The sequence below is a fragment of the Cricetulus griseus genome (assembly GCF_003668045.3).
Source record: "Cricetulus griseus strain 17A/GY chromosome 1 unlocalized genomic scaffold, alternate assembly CriGri-PICRH-1.0 chr1_0, whole genome shotgun sequence".
Lineage (NCBI taxonomy): Eukaryota > Metazoa > Chordata > Mammalia > Rodentia > Cricetidae > Cricetulus > Cricetulus griseus.
This window is the reverse complement of record NW_023276806.1, coordinates 59,856,134-59,875,386: the sequence shown is the minus strand read 5'-3', so window position 1 is coordinate 59,875,386 and position 19,253 is coordinate 59,856,134. Positions and strand designations below refer to the sequence as shown.

General features: G+C 45.4%; 2 protein-coding genes across 3 annotated transcripts; both read left to right on the top strand.

The window, feature by feature from the left end:
- Positions 1-1,987: 1,987 nt before the first annotated feature.
- Rbm8a (RNA binding motif protein 8A) lies at positions 1,988-4,685 on the top strand. 2 transcript variants are annotated; one of them, XM_027393710.2, is made up of 6 exons: positions 1,988-2,147; positions 2,428-2,487; positions 2,606-2,680; positions 3,006-3,142; positions 3,410-3,546; positions 3,640-4,685. In XM_027393710.2, the coding sequence occupies exons 1-6, from the start codon at positions 2,081-2,083 to the stop codon at positions 3,683-3,685; spliced, it is 522 nt and encodes a 173-aa protein (XP_027249511.1). In that variant the 5' UTR covers positions 1,988-2,080; the 3' UTR covers positions 3,686-4,685. The 2 variants fall into 2 exon arrangements, with proteins under 2 accessions (XP_027249511.1, XP_027249510.1); XM_027393709.2 differs by having other exon boundaries at positions 1,989-2,147; positions 2,603-2,680.
- Positions 4,686-8,820: 4,135 nt separating this feature from the next.
- Positions 8,821-19,162, top strand: Pex11b (peroxisomal biogenesis factor 11 beta). Its single transcript, XM_027393714.2, has 4 exons — positions 8,821-9,082; positions 9,990-10,105; positions 10,454-10,655; positions 17,996-19,162. The coding sequence occupies exons 1-4, from the start codon at positions 8,844-8,846 to the stop codon at positions 18,393-18,395; spliced, it is 957 nt and encodes a 318-aa protein (XP_027249515.1). The 5' UTR covers positions 8,821-8,843; the 3' UTR covers positions 18,396-19,162.
- The last annotated feature ends 91 nt before the right edge of the window (positions 19,163-19,253 follow it).

Sequence of the window (19,253 nt, the reverse complement as noted above, 5' to 3'; positions counted from 1 at the left end):
TGCTCTTTGTCTGCTAGCATATCCATTCCTTCACTGGCAGTAGAGCCTACTTCTTCCAGGTTCCAGCATACACATAAGCCCCAGCCTTGCCGGACTCAGCAGCTACTAGAATTTTGGACTTTCCAACCACAGCTAACCATTGTTTGCATTAGCTGGACTGCAGCCTGTAAGTCATTCCCATAAATCGTGTGTGCCAGAAAGAGGTTCATTCCATAAGTTCTTGATTCTAGAGAACCCTGATTAATACACCATACTATCTTCAAGGATGTTAAAGCTGCTATTTTTAAGGCTCTGATGCCTCCTTGCCTTCCTGTCTAGCTCTAATTTGTGCCATGCTGGGGAGGAAACCTGGGGCTTCATGAACACTAATGTAAATATATTTATCGATTAAGCTCAATCTCAGCTCCAGGAGACTTACCTAAAAAAATAAAAAAATTGAAGCTGTGTGTGATGAGCACATCTTTTAATCCCACCCTCCAGAGGCTGACGCTGACAGCTCTCTCTGCATTTGAGGCGACCCTCGTCTACAGTAAGATTCAAAACCAAAAATTTGCTATCCCCCTGGCCAATCCAATTTCAATGTCTTTCTTTCGTTTTTGTTTGTTTGTGTGTTTTGTTTTTCAAGACAGGGTTTCTCTGTATTGCTTTGGAGGCTATCCTGGCACTGGCTCTGTAGACCAGGCTGGCCTCGAACTCACAGAGATCCTCCTGCCTCTGCCTCCAAAGTGCTGGGATTAAAGGCATGGGCCACCAACATCCAAACTTTTTATTTTTTTGTTTTTCAAAAACAGGGTTTCTCTATGTGTCCCAAGCTACCCGTTTCTGCCTCCCAAATGCTGGTTTTTGGTTTTTCCGAGACAGGGTTTCTCTGTGGCATGGCTACTAGTTTTCCTAAGATTCTGTGCCAGGGGAAGCTTTTGAGCTGGTAATATTGATTTAACTTATTTTCTTAATGCTTCCTATAAAGATTAGATAGCTTCTTCAAACAGGGTATATATGCTTAAATTACTTTTTAGTCTTAGTTTTTCTTTTTCTTTTTTTTTTCCCGAGACAGGGTTTCTCTGTGTAGCTTTGGAGCCTGTCCTGGAACTGGCTCTGTAGACCAGGCTGGCTTCGAACAGGCAGAGATCCTCCTGCCTCTGTCTCCCGAGCGCTGGGACTAAAGGCGTGCGCCACCAACGCCCGGCTTAGTCTTAATTTCTCTTAACATTAATTTATTTGTATATATGCATGTGTTTACGACTTGTTTGAAGGCAGGTATGTAGATGTCTGAGGACACCTTGCAAAAGTCGTTTCTTTCCTTCCACCTTGTGGGTGCCAGGGTTAGCACTCAGGGTGTCATACTTGGCAGCAACAGCCTTCTCCTGCTGAGCCATCTCATGGGTACCAACCCTCGTTGTTTGAGATTAAAAACAAAAATTTAATCCAAGTGCCACTTCCTAGTATGGAGTGGGGAGAAGGCAAACAAGCCTCTAATAAGGAAACCAGCTCGGCTTTATAATGATTTCTTCTTAGTTGAAGGTTTTAGGAGAAAGCCAAAGACTTCACTCACCCTTTGAATTTGTCCAAGCGCGGAAGCGCTCGCGACCTGCTCAAGATGGCTGGAGGAGCACTTCCGGCACCGTTTTATTTTACTTTTTTTTTTTTTTTTTTTGAGATAGGATCTCATCCTGCAGCCTTAGAGCTCGGCCTGGTGGCATACGCCTTTAATCCTAGCACGTGCAAGTCGGAGGCAGGTACATCTCCATGACTTCCAGACCAGCCAGGACTACACAGAAAGACTGTCTCAAAACAAAACACGCCAAATTATGTAGACCTGGCTGGTCCGGAGCTCACTGTGTAGACCAGGATGGCCTTGAGCTCAAAGCGAGCGGCCGGCGCTCCCGAGCGCAGCCGCGCCGAACCGCCGGCTCCGCTTTAAACAAGTCCCGCCTGCGTTTGAGAACTTGCCCCACGCCGGGGGCGGGGCTTGGAGCCAATCTTTGATTGGTTGGCCTGACTGGTGACGGTTTTCCTCTGCGACAGTTTCCCGAGGTGCCGAGCTCGTAGCGACGCGGACGAGAGCTCCGAGAGAAGCAAGATGGCGGACGTGCTGGATCTTCACGAGGCCGGGGGCGAGGATTTCGCCATGGATGAGGATGGGGACGGTGAGGAGAGCGGAGGCGGCTGCGGGAAGAGGGGAAGGAGCGAGAGGAGAAGGCAGTAGGAGAAAATCTCCTGGGATGCGGGCCCACGAAGTGGGTCTCCACTAGAGACTCCGCCCCCTTGGGTAGGAATTAGGGGCGGAACCGGGAAGGGACTGAAGCTGGAGTCCCTGTTTTATGCTTCCAGATAGATAGTCTTGGGGGACGAGACGGCTTTTGGGTTTTTGCTTTTTTAAATGACTGTTATTTTTGTTGCTTCTTATTTCCTCATATGGATCGCCAGAGAGCATCCATAAACTAAAAGAAAAGGCGAAGAAAAGAAAGGGCCGCGGCTTTGGCTCCGGTGAGTGTGGGGAACAGGATGGAGTGGTCTAATAAGGAGAAGAATGCGAATTTTGTGTTCCCGTGGGAACACAGATGAAGGACAGTTTTCGGTGATCTAGTATGTGTTCTTTTAGAAGAGGGGTCCCGAGCGCGCATGCGAGAGGATTATGACAGCGTGGAGCAGGATGGCGATGAACCTGGACCACAACGCTGTAAGTAAATAAGACCTCTGGGGAATCTGTATGTATTGGCACTTAGATGGGAATAAAGTAAGAGATAGTTTAACCAAGCTCCCTCCCTTCCTCCTTCCCTGGCTGCCACAGAACTATCTTTTTAGACTCGAACTGCCTCTGCCTCCAGGAGTGCTGGGATTAAAAGCTTGTGCCACACCATGCTCCTGCCTTTTTTAGGTTTTTGATACAGAGTCTCACTGTGTAGCCCTAGCTGACCTGGAACTCACAAATCTGCCTGCCTTTGCCTCCTGAGTACTGGGCTTATTATATTTGTGCTCATACAACAACCTCCCTTACCCAACAGCTGTTGAAGGCTGGATTCTCTTTGTCACTGGAGTCCACGAAGAAGCCACTGAAGAAGATATCCATGACAAATTTGCTGAATATGGGGAAATAAAAAACATCCACCTTAACTTGGACAGGCGTACAGGATACTTGAAGGCAGGTTTTCTTGCTTCCTTCACTCATAACTCTTAGATGCGTTGGTGGTTATTTTTTATTTGCAGTGGTTGGCCAGGAAGAGGGGTTAAGTGAAATGACACTGGAATGGAAACAGAATGGATATGCCGTGTGTATAATGGGGATGTATGATGTACTTTTCCCTGTATATAGCTGGTAAATTTTTCTGGTTACATATGCAGTTCAGGTTTAAGGAAGAGGGTGAGGGTACTTGATGGCTGGTGACCAGACTTTCTGAATTTCCCACAGGGGTATACTCTAGTTGAGTATGAAACATACAAAGAGGCTCAGGCTGCCATGGAGGGACTCAATGGTCAAGATTTGATGGGTCAGCCAATCAGCGTCGACTGGTGTTTTGTTCGGGGTCCACCAAAGGGCAAGAGGAGGTAAAAATAGAGGGGAGGGGCAAACATGAACAAGATAAAGAAGGATTTTGTATTGTCCCTCTGATGGATCCTCCTCCTTTTCATTTTCCTTAGAGGTGGCCGAAGACGAAGCAGGAGTCCAGACCGGAGACGTCGTTGATAGATCCTCTGTTGCCCAGGTGGTCTCTACACGAGTCCATTTGGTTATGCTGCCTTGCATAAATAGGGCTAGGGTAGAACTTGTGTTTATATTTAATTTCTTACCCTATCTACTTAGTATTGCTTTGAGTTAAAACCTAATAATAAATGTTCCATTTTGTTTTCTACATTTAAGATTATTTTACTGTTCTGGAGACTGTTTATAGTAAGGCCTTCTGAGTCACTGGGAAGACATGTCTGTCTGGAGTGTAATTCTGAGTTTCTAGAGGCTCGGGCAGAGATTGTTCATCATTTCTTTTTCTTAGAAGACCAGAGAGCAGGGGTAGTGAGGTTCTTAAGGCATTAAGGAGTGATTCTTACATACTCTTGTGAGCAAATACTATATTAGTGCTTCTCCTCTCACACACAGCTTTATGTAGCCCAGGGTGGCCTAGAACTGTTACTTTGCCTGTGTCCCGGGCGCTCAGATTCCAGGCATGGGCCACCATACCCAGTTTATGTGGTCCCTATGACTAAAACATGGGGGCTTTGCATATGCTCAGCCAGCTCTGCCTTGATTATGGTGCTGAACATATAGTTTGTTAGGTCCTACAACACAAAAGAAACCCAGCTTGAATACTACATAACAATGCACTTCAGAAAAGGACATTGCAGCCTGGTAGTGGTGGCACACACCTTTAACCCTGCACTTGGGAGGCAGGGGCAGGTGGATCTCTGAGTTTATGGCCAGCCTGGTCTACAGAGTGAGTTCTACGACAGCTAGGGCTATACAAAGAAACCCTGTCTAGAAAAACAAAAACAAAAATGACATTGCTAGCCCTTTCTGATAGTTTTTAGTTGAAATATTTTTTTGGTCTGTCTGTAGTAACTTTGTGGGATTTTTTGTTGTTGTTGCTTTGAAGTCTGTGTGGTTCACAGTGTTGCTCACATTGGTCTCAGACTTAAGATACTCTGTTTCCCTGGTGAATATGGCAAATATTAAACAACATTTTTTTCAGATATTATTGGTTGCCCTTCCCTTCCTTTTGTTAAATTGCTGAGATTTTTGGATTGAATTGGTTAAGAATATATTTTAGTTTATATCTGCAGGGTGGTTAGGGTGCTTTGGTTCTTTTTGGTAATGTAGATTGAATAACATAGTTTGATAAAAGATTTCTAGATTTTGAAGTATTTGAGAGAGTAAGTTGAGCAAGCATGAGGAACTTTAGGAAAATAGTATCAGCCAGAGACATTAGATGAACTACTTGGATATGACTTGGCTATTCTGAATCAGTTGGAAGATCCTCTTCTATAACTGATGTTCTTTTTGCTTTGTTTGAGAAATATAAAAATAGCTCAGGTCGGGCATTGCTGGCACATGCCTTTAATCCCAGCACTCGGGAGGCAGAGGCAGGCGGATCTCTGTGAGTTCAAGGCCAGCCTGGTCTCCAGAGCGAGTGCCAGGATAGGCTCCAAAGCTACACAGAGAAACCCTGTCTCGAAAAACAAAAACAAAAACAAAAACAGCTCAGAGGGGTAGGGATGTGGTTCAGCCGGTAGAATGTCTGTCTGATATGCACAAGCCCTGAGTTGTGTTGACCAAAACTACATAAAATGGACATGGTGGCTCCTTCCCATAATCCTAGTACTAACTTGGGAGGTGAAGACTGAAGAATGGAAAGTTGATTCATCCTCAGCTACATGGGCAGTTGGCAGTCAGCCTGGGCTATAAGAGATCTGTCTCTGGGGAGAGGAGGTAAAAAGGGGAAACTCACTGGTTGATTGTGTGGTCTTCTAACTTTCCTTTCTCCTACAGAACTTAACCATGTACAGTAGAAACCCTCCTTTAAAAAAAAAAACAAAAAAAACCCTCCTTTTAACTTTGAAACTTGAACTTACAGGAATAAGTAATTTCCTGCCATTCCTAATACCATTCTTTATACCATAAAAACTTTTAATTTATATGTGTCTGAATGTATGCCACATGTCCCAGTAGTTTTCTTTTTAATATTTAGCTGTGTATTTTATGAGTGTTTTGCCTGCGTGTGTGTTTGTACATTACATATGTGCCTGTTGCAGAGTCAGATCAGGGTTCCAGATCCCAGATGGTTGTAAGCTGCCATGTGGGTGCCCAGATTGAATCTATGTCCTCTGAAGAGTAGCCAATCCCCCCCCCCCCCCAGACAGGGTTTCTCTGTGTAGCTTTGTAGACCAGGCTGACTCAATTCACAGAGATCACCTGCCTCTGCCTCCCGATTAAAGTCGTGTGCCACAGCCAGTGTTCTTAACCACTGAGCCAACTCTTCAGCCCTAGGTGCCTTTATAATAATAGGTGGTGGAGACCTTGTTTGTAACAGTAATTTTTTTTTTCTGCCTTAGAACTATAAGTCAAAGGTGGATCTCTGTGAGTTTGAGGCCAGCCTGGTCTACAGAGCGAGTGCCAGGATAGGCTCCAAAGCTACACAGAGAAACCCTGTCTCAAAAAACCAAAAAAAAAAATATATATATATATATATGTCAAGCTTTTGCTGTGGCTGCTGCTACTTTTTAGGCAAGGTCTTAAAACTAATTAGATCAGGCTAGCCTGGAACTCAGCTAACTGACTACATTTCCCTCCAGTGCTGGGTTGTTGAGATAGGTGCAAACCAGTTAGTCAGGCTTGTGTTACATTTCTGATATTTTATGATTTGAGATTAAGTCTTTTAGCGACAGGGTCTTGCTATATCACTCTTTGTGGACCTGAAGTTTACGACACAGATTAGGCTGGCCTTGAAGTGGTCCTCCTACCTCTGTCTCCAGAGTGTTGGAATTGCAGGCATACACTACAGTGTCTAATTTTAATAGGTATCAAGTTAATGAAAATTTACAAGCTGAATATGTCACCCTCCACCTTGTAGTGTGTCTGTTCTTGCCTCAGGACGAACACAGACTCTAACCTGGCCCACCTTTCGTCTTGCACGCATTTTCTAATCCTCAACTTTAGAAGTAACATGTGAGACCCACATGCACTTGTTTTACATCTTAGTCTTTACAGAGTTTTCCTGGATTTCAAGAGTAGATTAGATAGACATTCCACTCTTTAACTCCTAACGTGGCTGGGCATACCAAGCAGGCAGTTCTCTTAAGTACCTGTCAAAGTGGAGTATACTCAAGAGTTGATGGACGTTCTTTCTTTTTTTTTAAATGTATTTATTACATGTACACTGTTCATGCCTACATGCCAGATCTTGTTATAGATGACTGTGAGCCACCATGTAGTTGTTGGGAATTGAACTCAGGACCTCTGGAAGATCAGTCAGTGCTCATAATCTCTGAGCAATCTCTCCAGCCCCATGGACATTATTTCTTGAATGGAATAAAAAACAGTTTAACCCAAAGCTTCAGACTTAAAAAAAAAATTACGTGTATGGTGTTTTTCTTTACATGTTTGTATCATGTGCATAACTGGTACCTACTGAGGTTAGAGGAGGTGTTAGGTCCCCTGGAATTAGAGTTACAGATGGTTGTGAGCCATCATGTGTGTGCTGAGAATTAATTGAACCTGGGCCATCTCCAAGAATAAGTACTCTTTGAGTCATCTCTAGCCAGACTTCCTTCCTTCCTTCCTTCCTTCTTCTCTCCTTTTCAGACAGGGTTTCTCTGTGTAGCCCTGGCTATCCTGGAACCAGCTCTGTAGACCAGGCTGGCCTTGAACTCAGAGATCCACCTGCCTCTGCCTCCCCAGGGCTGGGATTAAAGTTGTGTGCGACTATGCCCACTAATGTCATTCTTAATAGACCTGCCTTTCTCTGCCCTGGAATTTTTTGCACCAGTATCCTAGAGGAGGTGGTACAGGGATGCGGAGTGGAAATCAAGCACCGCAAAGCCAGCCTGAGGGAAGAGACAGATGCATGTAATAGGGTAGTGCTTTTAAAGAATTGTATTTTCCATGTATGAATGTCAGCTTGATGTGTACATGTGTGAATCACATGCATTCCTGGTGCCCATGGAGGCCAGAAGAGAGCATCAGATCTACAACTGAAGTTAGAGACAGTTGTGGGCACCCATGTGCACGTTGGGAATTGAACCCCAGGGCATCGAAAGAGCAGTAAGCACTCTTTAACTACCAAGCCAGCACCTGCCCCTTCTCTTAAAAAGTCAGGGTCTCAATGTGTAGCTCTGGCTGGACTGAATGGAGCTCTATAGATAAATTAATTTTCTTTAAACTTTCAATGGTCTCCTGTCTCTGCCTCCTAAGTGTTGGAGTTACAGGTATTTGCCATCACATCCAGCAAAATGTAGGTCTAGCATGTAAATGAACTTCCCAGGAGGGAGCAGAGGCTCCCTCTCTGAGGATCCATGGCCCAGCCTGCAGCCCTGACACCTCACCTAAGGCAAGCAAGAAGCCAGGTGGTGTGGTGTCTGTCCCTCGGTGTGTGCCTGCCCCGGTACATTTCTTTTACACACTGTCTACACCTTCCACCTGAGCGCTGGGTTAAAGCTTCAAGGCAGGAAGGCCACCCACATGGCAATTAGTTTTTAGAGGCATGGGGTCTAACATGCGACATCTCCAAATACAATGGACAAGAATATTTCAGGTAACAAACATGTAGGGGCATAACCGCAGAAGTGACCGTTAAGTTGGCAACGGTTCATGAGTCAAGAGTAGTGGAGCTGGGAAGGGATGGAGCTGGCTGCATCACTGGTGTGCGGCTGACCACAGCACAGCCAGGTTTCTTCCAGCAGAGTAACGCAGAGCACAACAATGGTCACTCCCATTCGGACCTTGCTACCTCTGAGAAGGTGGGCATCTCTGACCTATTTCCACTCCTGTAATTTTGCCCAGACCGTCCTTCACCACTGCTGACCCCGAAAGTGTGCCAGGGCCTGCAGATGTGGTAGCCTGTGAATTCCGTCCACTTAATTCTGCCCCTGGACTATTCATCATCTATGGGAGAGGAATTGCCAAACGGGATCTCATCACACCCTCGTTCCCTTGGACCGTTAGTCTGGGCTACAGGATTCTGCTGCCCTGGGCTCTTCATTGCCCACAGTGGGATAGGGATAAGATAGATTGCCTTGGCCGACACCCTACAGCGCCTCCGAGCTCCCGCAGGCCCCGCCCCTTGCTGCTGAGACGTTAAAGCAGAATGTGCTCCCGAGGGCGTGCTTAGAGGCTGCAGACCCTCCCGGAGGGGGTGATGTGCCGGAAATGCAGCCACGATCTCGCTTCGCGTCCTGAAACTCCGCCACAGGGCCGGCTCCCGCTGGTTGGCTTTCCTGCCGCCGTTTGTCCCTCGCGAAGCCCCGTTGCTCGCCCGGGAGGCGTGACTAGGGGTGGAAGCGGGCGGGCTGCGGCGCCGTGGGCCCGGGCTGCCGCTGTCATGGACGCCTGGGTCCGCTTCAGCGCGCAGAGCCAAGCCCGGGAGCGGCTGTGTAGGTGCGGCCGACGGAGGAGCTCGGGCGGGAGGGCAGAGCAGGTGCCCGCGAGGCGACGGGCGCGCTACGGGGTCCCTAAGGGTCAGCTGTGGCTACGGGGGCCTGCGCGGCCCGGGAGGCGCACTCTGTAGCCGGTTGTGAGATGATTCCTGCTCACGGGAAAGATGGGGAAACTGAGGCATGAGTGGGCCAGCGGGGAGGCCGTCCAGGGTTACCGTGTCCACAAAGCGCAACAGTTTCCTCACTGCCCTGGTGGCATGAGGGGCGATCTTCCCGGTTCTGCGTCCTCTCACCGGCTGTCACCTAGGAGCAGCGCTGTCTCGGCTCTCCTTCGGGTCCCATACAGTTCAAGGACCTTAATCTCTTAGTTCACCTATCCGGAGGAATAATCCGCCCTTCAGCTAGATCGCTCTCTGCCGTGTTTCATATATAAACTCGCGCGTGGACGCTTGTGATGGATCCCGGCTGCTTAGGCCTCACCGTTTTACTCTCCTAACCCCAAATAGTGATCTCCACCTTCTCAATAGGCTTTATTTTCCCCTTATGTCGTTCCCTTCCCCCTGGCTTTGAGGAAAAACGGAAAGATTGGTGTGAAAAGGAGGAAATGTCCCCGGAGGAGTTGTTGTTTTCAGATTGGTTACTATTTGTCTGAGCATGTTATCTGCAAGTTTGTATGTGCACCACATGTGTATCTGGTGCCTGCAGAGGTCAGAAGAGGGTGATAGATGCCCTGGAAACTGGAGTTACAGACGGTTGTGAGCCACAATGTGGGTGCTGGGAATGCAACCGGGTCCGTTGCCCTCTCCAAGAACAAGTGCTCTTAACTGCCTCACCATCCGGCTGGAGGGCATTTTTTGGCAGAGAGGTTAGGGAGGCCTGTCCCTTACTTTTCCTGTTCTCCCCTCCAGGGCTGCCCAGTATGCCTGTTCCCTTCTTGGACATGCTTTGCAGAGACATGGGGCCAGTCCCGAATTGCAGAAACAGATTCGACAACTGGAGGGTCATCTGAGCCTTGGAAGAAAGCGTAAGTAAAACAAACCTTTCTATCAGCCCATTGCCTCTCCTTCCTGTATTTTCCCTTTCTGCTAGTTTGCCATCATTTGGCTCTTCTGCATGCCTCCAACTGAGTTAAGACAACAGGTATAAGAAAGTACACACATGGCTTGGAGAGAATGGGGCAAGTGAAAAAAACCTAAACTGGGGACAAAAATTAATTACAATTTGAATTTTTAAAAAAGAACAAATTATTTTTACCCTTATTGTATGTTATTCTTGTTTCTCGACTTTTACTTTTTTCTTTCTTTACTTTTTTCTCCACCCCCACCTTTGCTTCTTTACTTCAAATCCCTTGCTTTCCCCTGTTCTCCACAAGTGCTACGCCTGGGTAACTCGGCAGATGCTCTTGAGTCAGCCAAAAGAGCTGTGCACCTATCGGATGTTGTCCTGAGATTCTGCATCACTGTTAGTCATCTCAATCGAGCCTTATACTTTGCCTGTGACAATGTTCTGTGGGCTGGAAAGTCCGGACTAGCTCCCCGTGTGGACCAGGAAAAGTGGGCACAGCGTTCATTCAGGTTTGATTTTTGTTTTCTCCTACAAAACTATTTATGGCCTCCGTTCCTTATAGCTTGCACACACATAGACACACACACACACAGAGACACAGACACACACACCCCAACATTTAAATATTTTACTTTATGTGTATGGATGTTTTGCCTGCATGTATGTCTGTGCACCATTTGTGTGCCTGGTGCTGGCAGAGGCCAAAAGAGGGCAGCAGAATTGGAGTTATAGATGGTTGTGAGCTGTCATGTGGGTTCTGGGAATCAAAACCCAGGTCCTTGGGAAGAGAGGGGTGCTTTTACCCACTAAACCATCACTCTAGCCCATATATATGTGTGTGTGTGTGTGTGTGTGTGTGTGTGTGTGTGTGTGTGTGTGTGTGTTTAAAAAGAATGGGCTGAAGAGATGGCTCAGAGGTTAAGAATCCTGCATGCCCTTCCAGAGGTCCTGAGTTCAATTTCCAACAACATGGTGGGTCACAACCATCTGTAATGAGATCTGGCGCCCTTCTTCTGGCGCCCATCTTTTTTTTTGTTGTTGTTGTTGTTTTTGTTTTGTTTTGTTTTGTTTTTCAAGACAGGGTTTCTCTGTGTATCTTTGGAGCGTATCCTGGCACTCACTCTGGAGACCAGGCTGGCCTGAAACTCACAGAGATCCGCCTGCCTCTGCCTCCCAAGTGCTGTGATTAAAGGTGTTTCACCAACACCGGCTGTTTACACATCTTTTGATTCAAGCAACCACAGATTGAAAATGTCAAGGGGAAAAGTGCATCTGAATTGAACATGTGAAAGTGTTTTGTGTCATTATTCCTTAAACAGTATAGTATAACATTTCTTTACATTACATATTTATTGTATTAGATATTTTAAAATATCTGGAGGTAGATACAAAGGATTGTGTAGGTTATATATAAATGCAATACCATTTTATCTGAGGGATTTGAGCAGCTATGGATTTGGGTAGAATTTGGGTGAGTGGGCTGAGTGTAGGATCCCAGAATTAATCTTCCATGGATGCAAGGACTATCTATATATTACTCATTTTTTGTCTGTTTTTGAGACAGGGTCTTACTATATATCCCTGGTTGACTCACTATATAGACTATCTTGGCTTTGAACTCACAGAGATTTACCTGACTCTGCTTCCAAAGTGCTGGAACTAAAGTTGCATGCCACTGTGCTGTGACAAATAGCTATCTTAATTGACCATTTGGTTTCCAATCTTCACTTGTATCTTAAACCGTAAAAGAGTAACACTATCAGATGGAAGTTAGATTTGCTATACCATAATAAGTGGCTGAGATTGGAGATGATAAATATTGTATTACTTTAACTATGTCTAAACCATAGTCTACTCTCATTGCCTTCCTACTCATTTATTCATTTTCTCTTAATATTTTTATTTATTAGCTGGGTGGTGGTGGCACACACCCAGCACTTGGGAGGCAGAGGCAAGGTAGATCTCTGTGAGTTCAAGGCCTGCCTGGTCTATAGAGTATGAGCCAGGATAGGCTCCAAAGCTACACCGAGAAACTCTGTCTTGAAAAAAAAACAAAATAATATTTTTATTTATTATTAGTGTGTGTGATGGGGCAGGTTGCATTGCCACAGTGTGTGTGTGTGGGACAGATTGCAAGGACTGATTCTCTCCTTCCACCATGTGGATCTCAAGGTTGAACTCAGTTCATCACATTTGGTAATGGAGCCTTTACCCTGCTGGGTCATCTTGCCAGTTTTTTTGTTTGTTTGTTTGTTCAGTTTTTGTTTTATCTTGTTGTTGTTTTTGAGGTTATTGTTATTGTTATTATAGGTCTCACTACATAGCCTAATTTAGCCTTGAACTCAGGATTCTCCTGCTTTAGACTCCCCCTCCCCAGTTTAGGACAGGATTAGAGATGAGTTAGCATGTCTAGTTTCCTTTCCTTTGGTGATATAGGGGTCTCATAGGACTGAGATAACACAGTTCTACAAGCATGAAGACCGAGTTTGATCCCCAGAACCCCACCCATGCACACACACGCCCCCCAACACACACATAAGCCAGGGATGGTGATACACTCTTGTAATCCCAGCAATATGGAAGATAATCAGGAGGATTCCTAAGGCTCTCTGGCCAGCCAGCCCAGAAAGTGAGCAAGTTTCAAGCCAAGTGATAAATCCTGTCTCAAAAAACAAGATGGATAGCACCTGAGGAGTGACCCCAAGGTTGAACTCTGGGCTTCACATGCATGTGCACGCATGTGCATACATACCCACGAATGTGTGCACCCACACACATGAAAGAGATGGGGGTGTCTCATTACTCAGGCTGGTACAGAATTCCTGGGTTCAAACAATCCTACCTTAGCCATTCTAGTAGCCGGGACTCCATGAGCATGTGCCATTACTACTGGGCTTGGCTTTTCCAAAACTATTTCTTAGTTTCTTACTATGGACCAGGAGATTAAGCAGAAGCCAAACAAATGTGGTTCCTGACCCATGAAACTTAAGGTCTGCAATGAGATGACTCAATGAGTAAAAGCAAGCAGACTTGACGATCTGAGTGGATCCCTGGGGCCCAGGTAATGGTAGAAGAAAAGACCCACTCCACAAAGTTGTTCTTTGACTTCAATATGTAGACCATTGCACTTGTGTGCCCCATATACATACCCCTACACATAACAGTAATAAATAAAACACATACATTTAAAAAGAAAAGAAACCAAGGCTCATTACAGTGTAGGTAGGAAGCCAGTTGTTAAATAATTATGCCAGTGAGATGGTTGAGTAGGTTAAAGGTGCTTTCTGGGTGAGCCTGATGGCCTGAATTCAGTCCCTAGGGCCTGTGATAGGGCCCTTGAGTCCTACAAGTGGGCTTTCCAACCTCCACACACGAGCCATAGCATACCTGTACCTGCACACACACACACACACACACACACACACACACACACACACACACACACACACACGTGCACACACACACACACACACACACAATTTTAAAAAAACGAAAGCAGGGGGTGGAGAAATAGTTCAGTGCTTAAGAGCACTGGCTACTCTACCAGAGGACCTGGGTTCGATTCCCAGCCCCCACATGGCAGTTTAGAACTATCTCTTAATTAACTCCAGGTCCAGGAGAATCTGATGCCCTCTTCTGGCTTCCACTGGCAATGCATGCACATGGTACACAGACATATATACAGGCCAAACAACTATATACATAAAATAAAAATAAATCTTAAAGAAAAAAAAAAAAGCCCTCAACAGTAAATAACCATTCACAATAAACAGCAAGTCTGCAGAAACAAGGCTGTCCTTTGGTCTCTCAGACACATGCATGTACACCTGCCCACACTTGCATACACACACACACACACACACACACACACACACACACACACAGTTATAGTGATTATGGAAAGAATAATACTAGGTAAAGTTAAGAGGGGCTGAGGATGTAGCTCACTGGTAGAATGTTGTCTAAGGTAACTAGGTTTCATTGTAATTCAATAAGAAGAAAATGAATGGATAACTTAAGAGCAGATGTAATGATTGACATTCATGCTACTACTAGCTATTTTATCAAACTCAGTGGTTGGGGAAGGGGCAAGAATGGCCACAGAGAGGCTAGTTAAAAGACCAAAATAATAGTCTAGATAAGAGATGATTGTGGCTAACACTTGGTGGTAGAAAAATATTATATTTTATTTATCAAGAGGATAACAAAAAAATTCCAGTCTTTGAAAAGATTTATTTGTATTCATTTTAGTTATGTATGTATCCGTGTTAGCAAGTATGCATATGAGTACAGAGGCCTACAGATGCTAGAGGTGTTGGATCCCACTGGAGCTGGGGTTACAGGCAATAGTGAGCCACCATAGGTGTTAGAAACCAAACTTAAGTCCCCTGGAAGAGCAGTACAAACTCTTAACGGATGAGCTCTCTCTCCAGCCTCTCAGAATAGGTTTTAAAACTAGGACAATTTATTGAGTGTAGATAACTGTTGCTAGAGTGGATTAAAAACAAAACACAGGCTGCAGAGATGTCAAGTCTAATGGTTGCATGTAAAGATGAGGACCTGAGTGTGGGTCCCTAGCACCCACATAAAGCCAGGTGGAGTGGTTCATGCCTGTGACCCCATTCTGGGAGGTGGAGACAGGAGGATCCCAGGGTCTTTGTCCAGCTAGCCAGTCTAGCCAAGTGGAAAGCTCCAGGTTCAGCAAAAGACCCTGTCTCAAGACATAAGGTGGAGAGCAGTAGAGCAGTAATAGAGTCTACCTCTGATCTCTGCATGTTCATACCTTGCAACACACACACACACACACACACACACACACACACACAGAGACACACACAGAGACACACACACACACACACACACCACACAGACACACACACACACACACCACACACACACAGACACACACACACACACACAGACACACACACACACACACACACACACACACACACACACACACACACACACACAACACACACACACACACACACACACACACACACACACACACACACACAACACACACACACACACACACACACACACACACACACACACACACACACACACACCACACGGGGGGGGGGGGCAACATAACAAGAACAACAACAAAAACCTCATAGGCTTTTGTATTTAAGACTTAGCTGATGAATGCCTGTAAATCAAACACTAGGAAGGTTTAGGCAGGATGGGGAATTCATAGCCAGCCTGAACTACATAGTTTAACAAATATTGTCTCAAAACATAACAAAAATGAGCCAGGTATGGTGGCACAGGCCTTTAATCCCAGCACCCAGGAAGCAGAGAGGCAAGCAGATTTCTGTGAGTTCAAGGCCAGCCTGGTCTACGAGTAAGTTCCAGGATAGCCAGAGCTACACAGAAAAACCCTGTCTTGAAAAAAGAAAAAGGTAAAAAATTTTGTTCTGGCCTGGGTATGGTGGTGTATGCCTTTAATTCCAGCACTTGGAGACAAAGGCAGGGGGATCTCTGTAAGTCTGAGGTATGCCTAGTCTACATAGTAAGTTCTGACAGCCAATGCTACAGGGTCAAAAGAGTATTTTTGTGCTTAAGGAATTTATAATCTAACATCTCTAGCAGTCAATATTTCTGGACCTTATCTTGGGGAAGAAGGTCTTTGTTTTTTTTTTTTCTTGAAGATTGAATTTAAATGCTCTAAAGTATGTATAAATCTTTTTTCTTCTCTCTTTCTTGAGACAGGGTCTGATGTAACCCAGGTTGTCCTTGAACTCCTGATCCTAAGTGTTGGGATTATAGGAATGAATCACCACTTTAGGCTGTATGTATCTCTTGAGCAACTAAATTTGTTTCTTCAAAATAGTTTGCATTATTGGGGTCAGGTTAAGTATGGTGTGTGTGTGTGTGTGTGCGTGTGTGTGCGTGCGTGCGTGCGTGTGTGTGTGTGTGTGTGTGTGTGTGTGTGTGTGTGTGTGTATGTGTGTGTGTGTGTGTGTATTCACAAGTGTGTGTGAATGATGCCTGGGCACATATATACACCTGAGGCCCAAGCTTGGCTTTGGAAGTCTGTCTCTGTGTTTCTCCACCTTATTCACTGAGGCAGGTCTTTCAATTGAATCTAGAGCTCACTATACGAGGCTAGTCTGACCAGCCATCTTGTTCTGAGAGATCCCTATCGTCATGCCTACCAGCATGTACATAGGTTCTTCTGGGCATCTGAACTTGGGTCCTCACATTTGCATGGTTAGCACATTACCACTGCCATCTCTCCAGTTCAGCGTGCTGTGTTATAGGGATTGTCTCAAAAATGAAATTTGAAGTCAATCTTGGCAGGTTTCATAACACTTAAGAGTTTTAAGCCAGGATCTTGAGGTATATATAAACACATAATAATAATAGAGTAGTAGGAGAGTTCTTTTTTCTTTATTATTTTTGGTGTATAACTATATGTATCTAAGCATGCAGTGTGAAATGATCACATAATCAAGACTGTTGTATACTTATGGGACTGGAGAGATGACACAGCAGTTAGAACTCTCTGCTTGTCTGTCTTAGTTTGGGTTTTACTGACACTGTGAAGACCAGGGCAACTATTATAAAGGAAAACATTTACTTGGGGTGGTTTACAGTTCCTGAGGTGTAGTCTATTATCATGGGGGCAGGACATGGCAGCATGCAGGCAGACACAGTGCTGGAAAAGGAGCCGAGAGTTCTACATCCTGACCCATAGTGTGTTGGGGGTAGCTTGAGCATACGTGAGACCTCAAAGCCCACTCCCATAGTGACACACTTCCTCCAACGAGGCCACACCTACTCCCAACAAAGCCACATCTCCAAATAGTGTCACTCCTTATGGGCCAAGCATTGAAACACATGAGGCTATGGGGCCATTCCTTTTCAAATCACCACACTGTTCCTTCAGAGGACACGGTTCAACTCCCAGTGCCCTCATGGCAGCTCACAACCACCTGTAACTCCTGTTCCAGGGGATCTGACACCCTCTTCTGGCCTTCTTGGATGCCAGGCATGCACATGGTACACAGACATACATGCAGTGAAACACTCGTGTATGTATGTAAAATGAATAATGTAAAAAATGATCATAACCTTATAGTGACATCTTTTTAATTAAGAACACCTGATCTGAGATCTACCCATTTAGCCAATTGCAGTTATGTGATGCAGTTGTATTAATTGTAGTCACCATGCTGCATGCTGTATGTTAGATGTACAGAACTTAATTATCTTGTAGAACTGAAAGTTTGTCCTGTTGACTAATGTCTTCCTGTTTCTCATCCCCTCTGATCCTGGCAACCACCATCTTATTCCATGCTTCAGTGAGTTAGGCTATTTAGATTTAACATGTAAGTGAGATCATGTGTCTTTCTGTGTCAGATTTATTGAACCTAGGGTATTGTCCAGAAGGAAGGACAGTTCTGTTCTTGGTGTTGCTGAGATTGAACTCAGGGACTCATGCATGCAAGGCAAATACTCTTACCAGTGAGCTATATCCCCACTTCTAAGGCAGGATAAAGTTTTTAACCTAAAAAACATTTATTTATTATTTGTTTATTTATGTTGTGTAAATGGGTGCATGCATGTGCCATGGCATCTGTGGAAGTCAGAGGATAACTTAAGAACAAAAGTTCTATCTTCCATGTGGGTTCTCGGGATTGAACTTAGATCTTCTGTCTTGGCGGCTCACCAGTCCCCAGAGTGGACATTTCCAGTGGTGGGTTATAGCATTTGTTTCTGATGTTCTAATGTGGAATCCCTTTGCAGTTCATGAGAAAAGTGTTCAGTTTGTGTAGGGTATGCAGAACAGGTGGTGTGTCGTTTCTAACCTGTGCATCTGTCCTGTGCATCTCAGGTACTATCTGTTTTCCCTCATCATGAATCTGAGCCGTGATGCTTACGAGATCCGCCTACTGATGGAACAAGAGACCTCAGCTTATGGCAGGAGAATGAAGGTTTCTGGAGTCCCAGGAGGGGTGGAGACTGGGGGACCTGGAGGACCAGGGACTCCAGGGGCAAGCCTGCCACAACTGGCTCTGAAGTTTCGACTCCGAGTCCTGCTCCTGGCTCGTGTCCTTCGAGGTCACCCCCCTCTTCTACTGGATGTGCTCAGAAATGCCTGTGACCTCTTCATCCCACTGGACAAACTAGGCCTCTGGCGTTGTGGCCCTGGCATTGTGGGCCTCTGTGGCCTCATCTCCTCCATTCTGTCTATTCTCACCCTAATCTGTCCCTGGCTACGACTCAAGCCCTGATATTCCAATACAAGATAAGGAGGGAGTCTTGAATTGTGAGACAGAATCTTAGATTGTCCCCCATGTGCCAGCCTCATTCTAATTCGACTCCCTGATTGAAGTCACAATCCAGACACTTAGGATGAAGGGAAGAACCTTGCCAAAGATGAGGTCAGGAAGGCAATGACAGTGGAAAGACTCGAGTACGCCTTGAGAGGCGTTTGAGCTTCTCTGTCCGTGCCAGAATCTCTTTGCCCTCTTCCCTTATCTGTCCTGAGTCTGGTTAAGAATTTGTCACCATGCGACAGAATTGTCTTTCTTAGTCCCCTGTCCAGATACTTAAACAGAATTACTTTTTGGTAGGGAAAGTGTAAGTTTGGATGGTAAAGTGCTAATTGTATTCTTCATCTGAAGCAGCGTGTAGCATATTGTTTCTCCTTCACCCTCCATGATTTTTGAGGCTTTATGTCGTATCCCAGCAGACTCTTCACATGTCCGCACCCAAGGCCATTTGACACCTGTCCCCTTGTGTCTACCTCACCAGCCTCCCTCCTGACTTGGCACTGACCCTTCTCTCCTCCACACTCTCCAGGGTCTGCTTACACTTTGACATTAGCGTTTCCCTCCTCAGCTGCCTCTTGCCCTTTCTTTAACTATCTAGATTGATACTGTGTCTGGCCTCTTGCTGTAAATACTGTATAATGAATCTGTGTAAATAACTGTGGTCCATGCCCACAATGCAAGCAAGCCTTCCAGGTCAGCAAATTAAAGATGAGTTTGCTCACTGACTTATTTATTCAATTTCAAGAAGGGGTCTCAACTGCTACCCAGACTAGTCTGAAACTGAGTTCTCTTGCCTCAGATTTTAGAGAGGCTAGG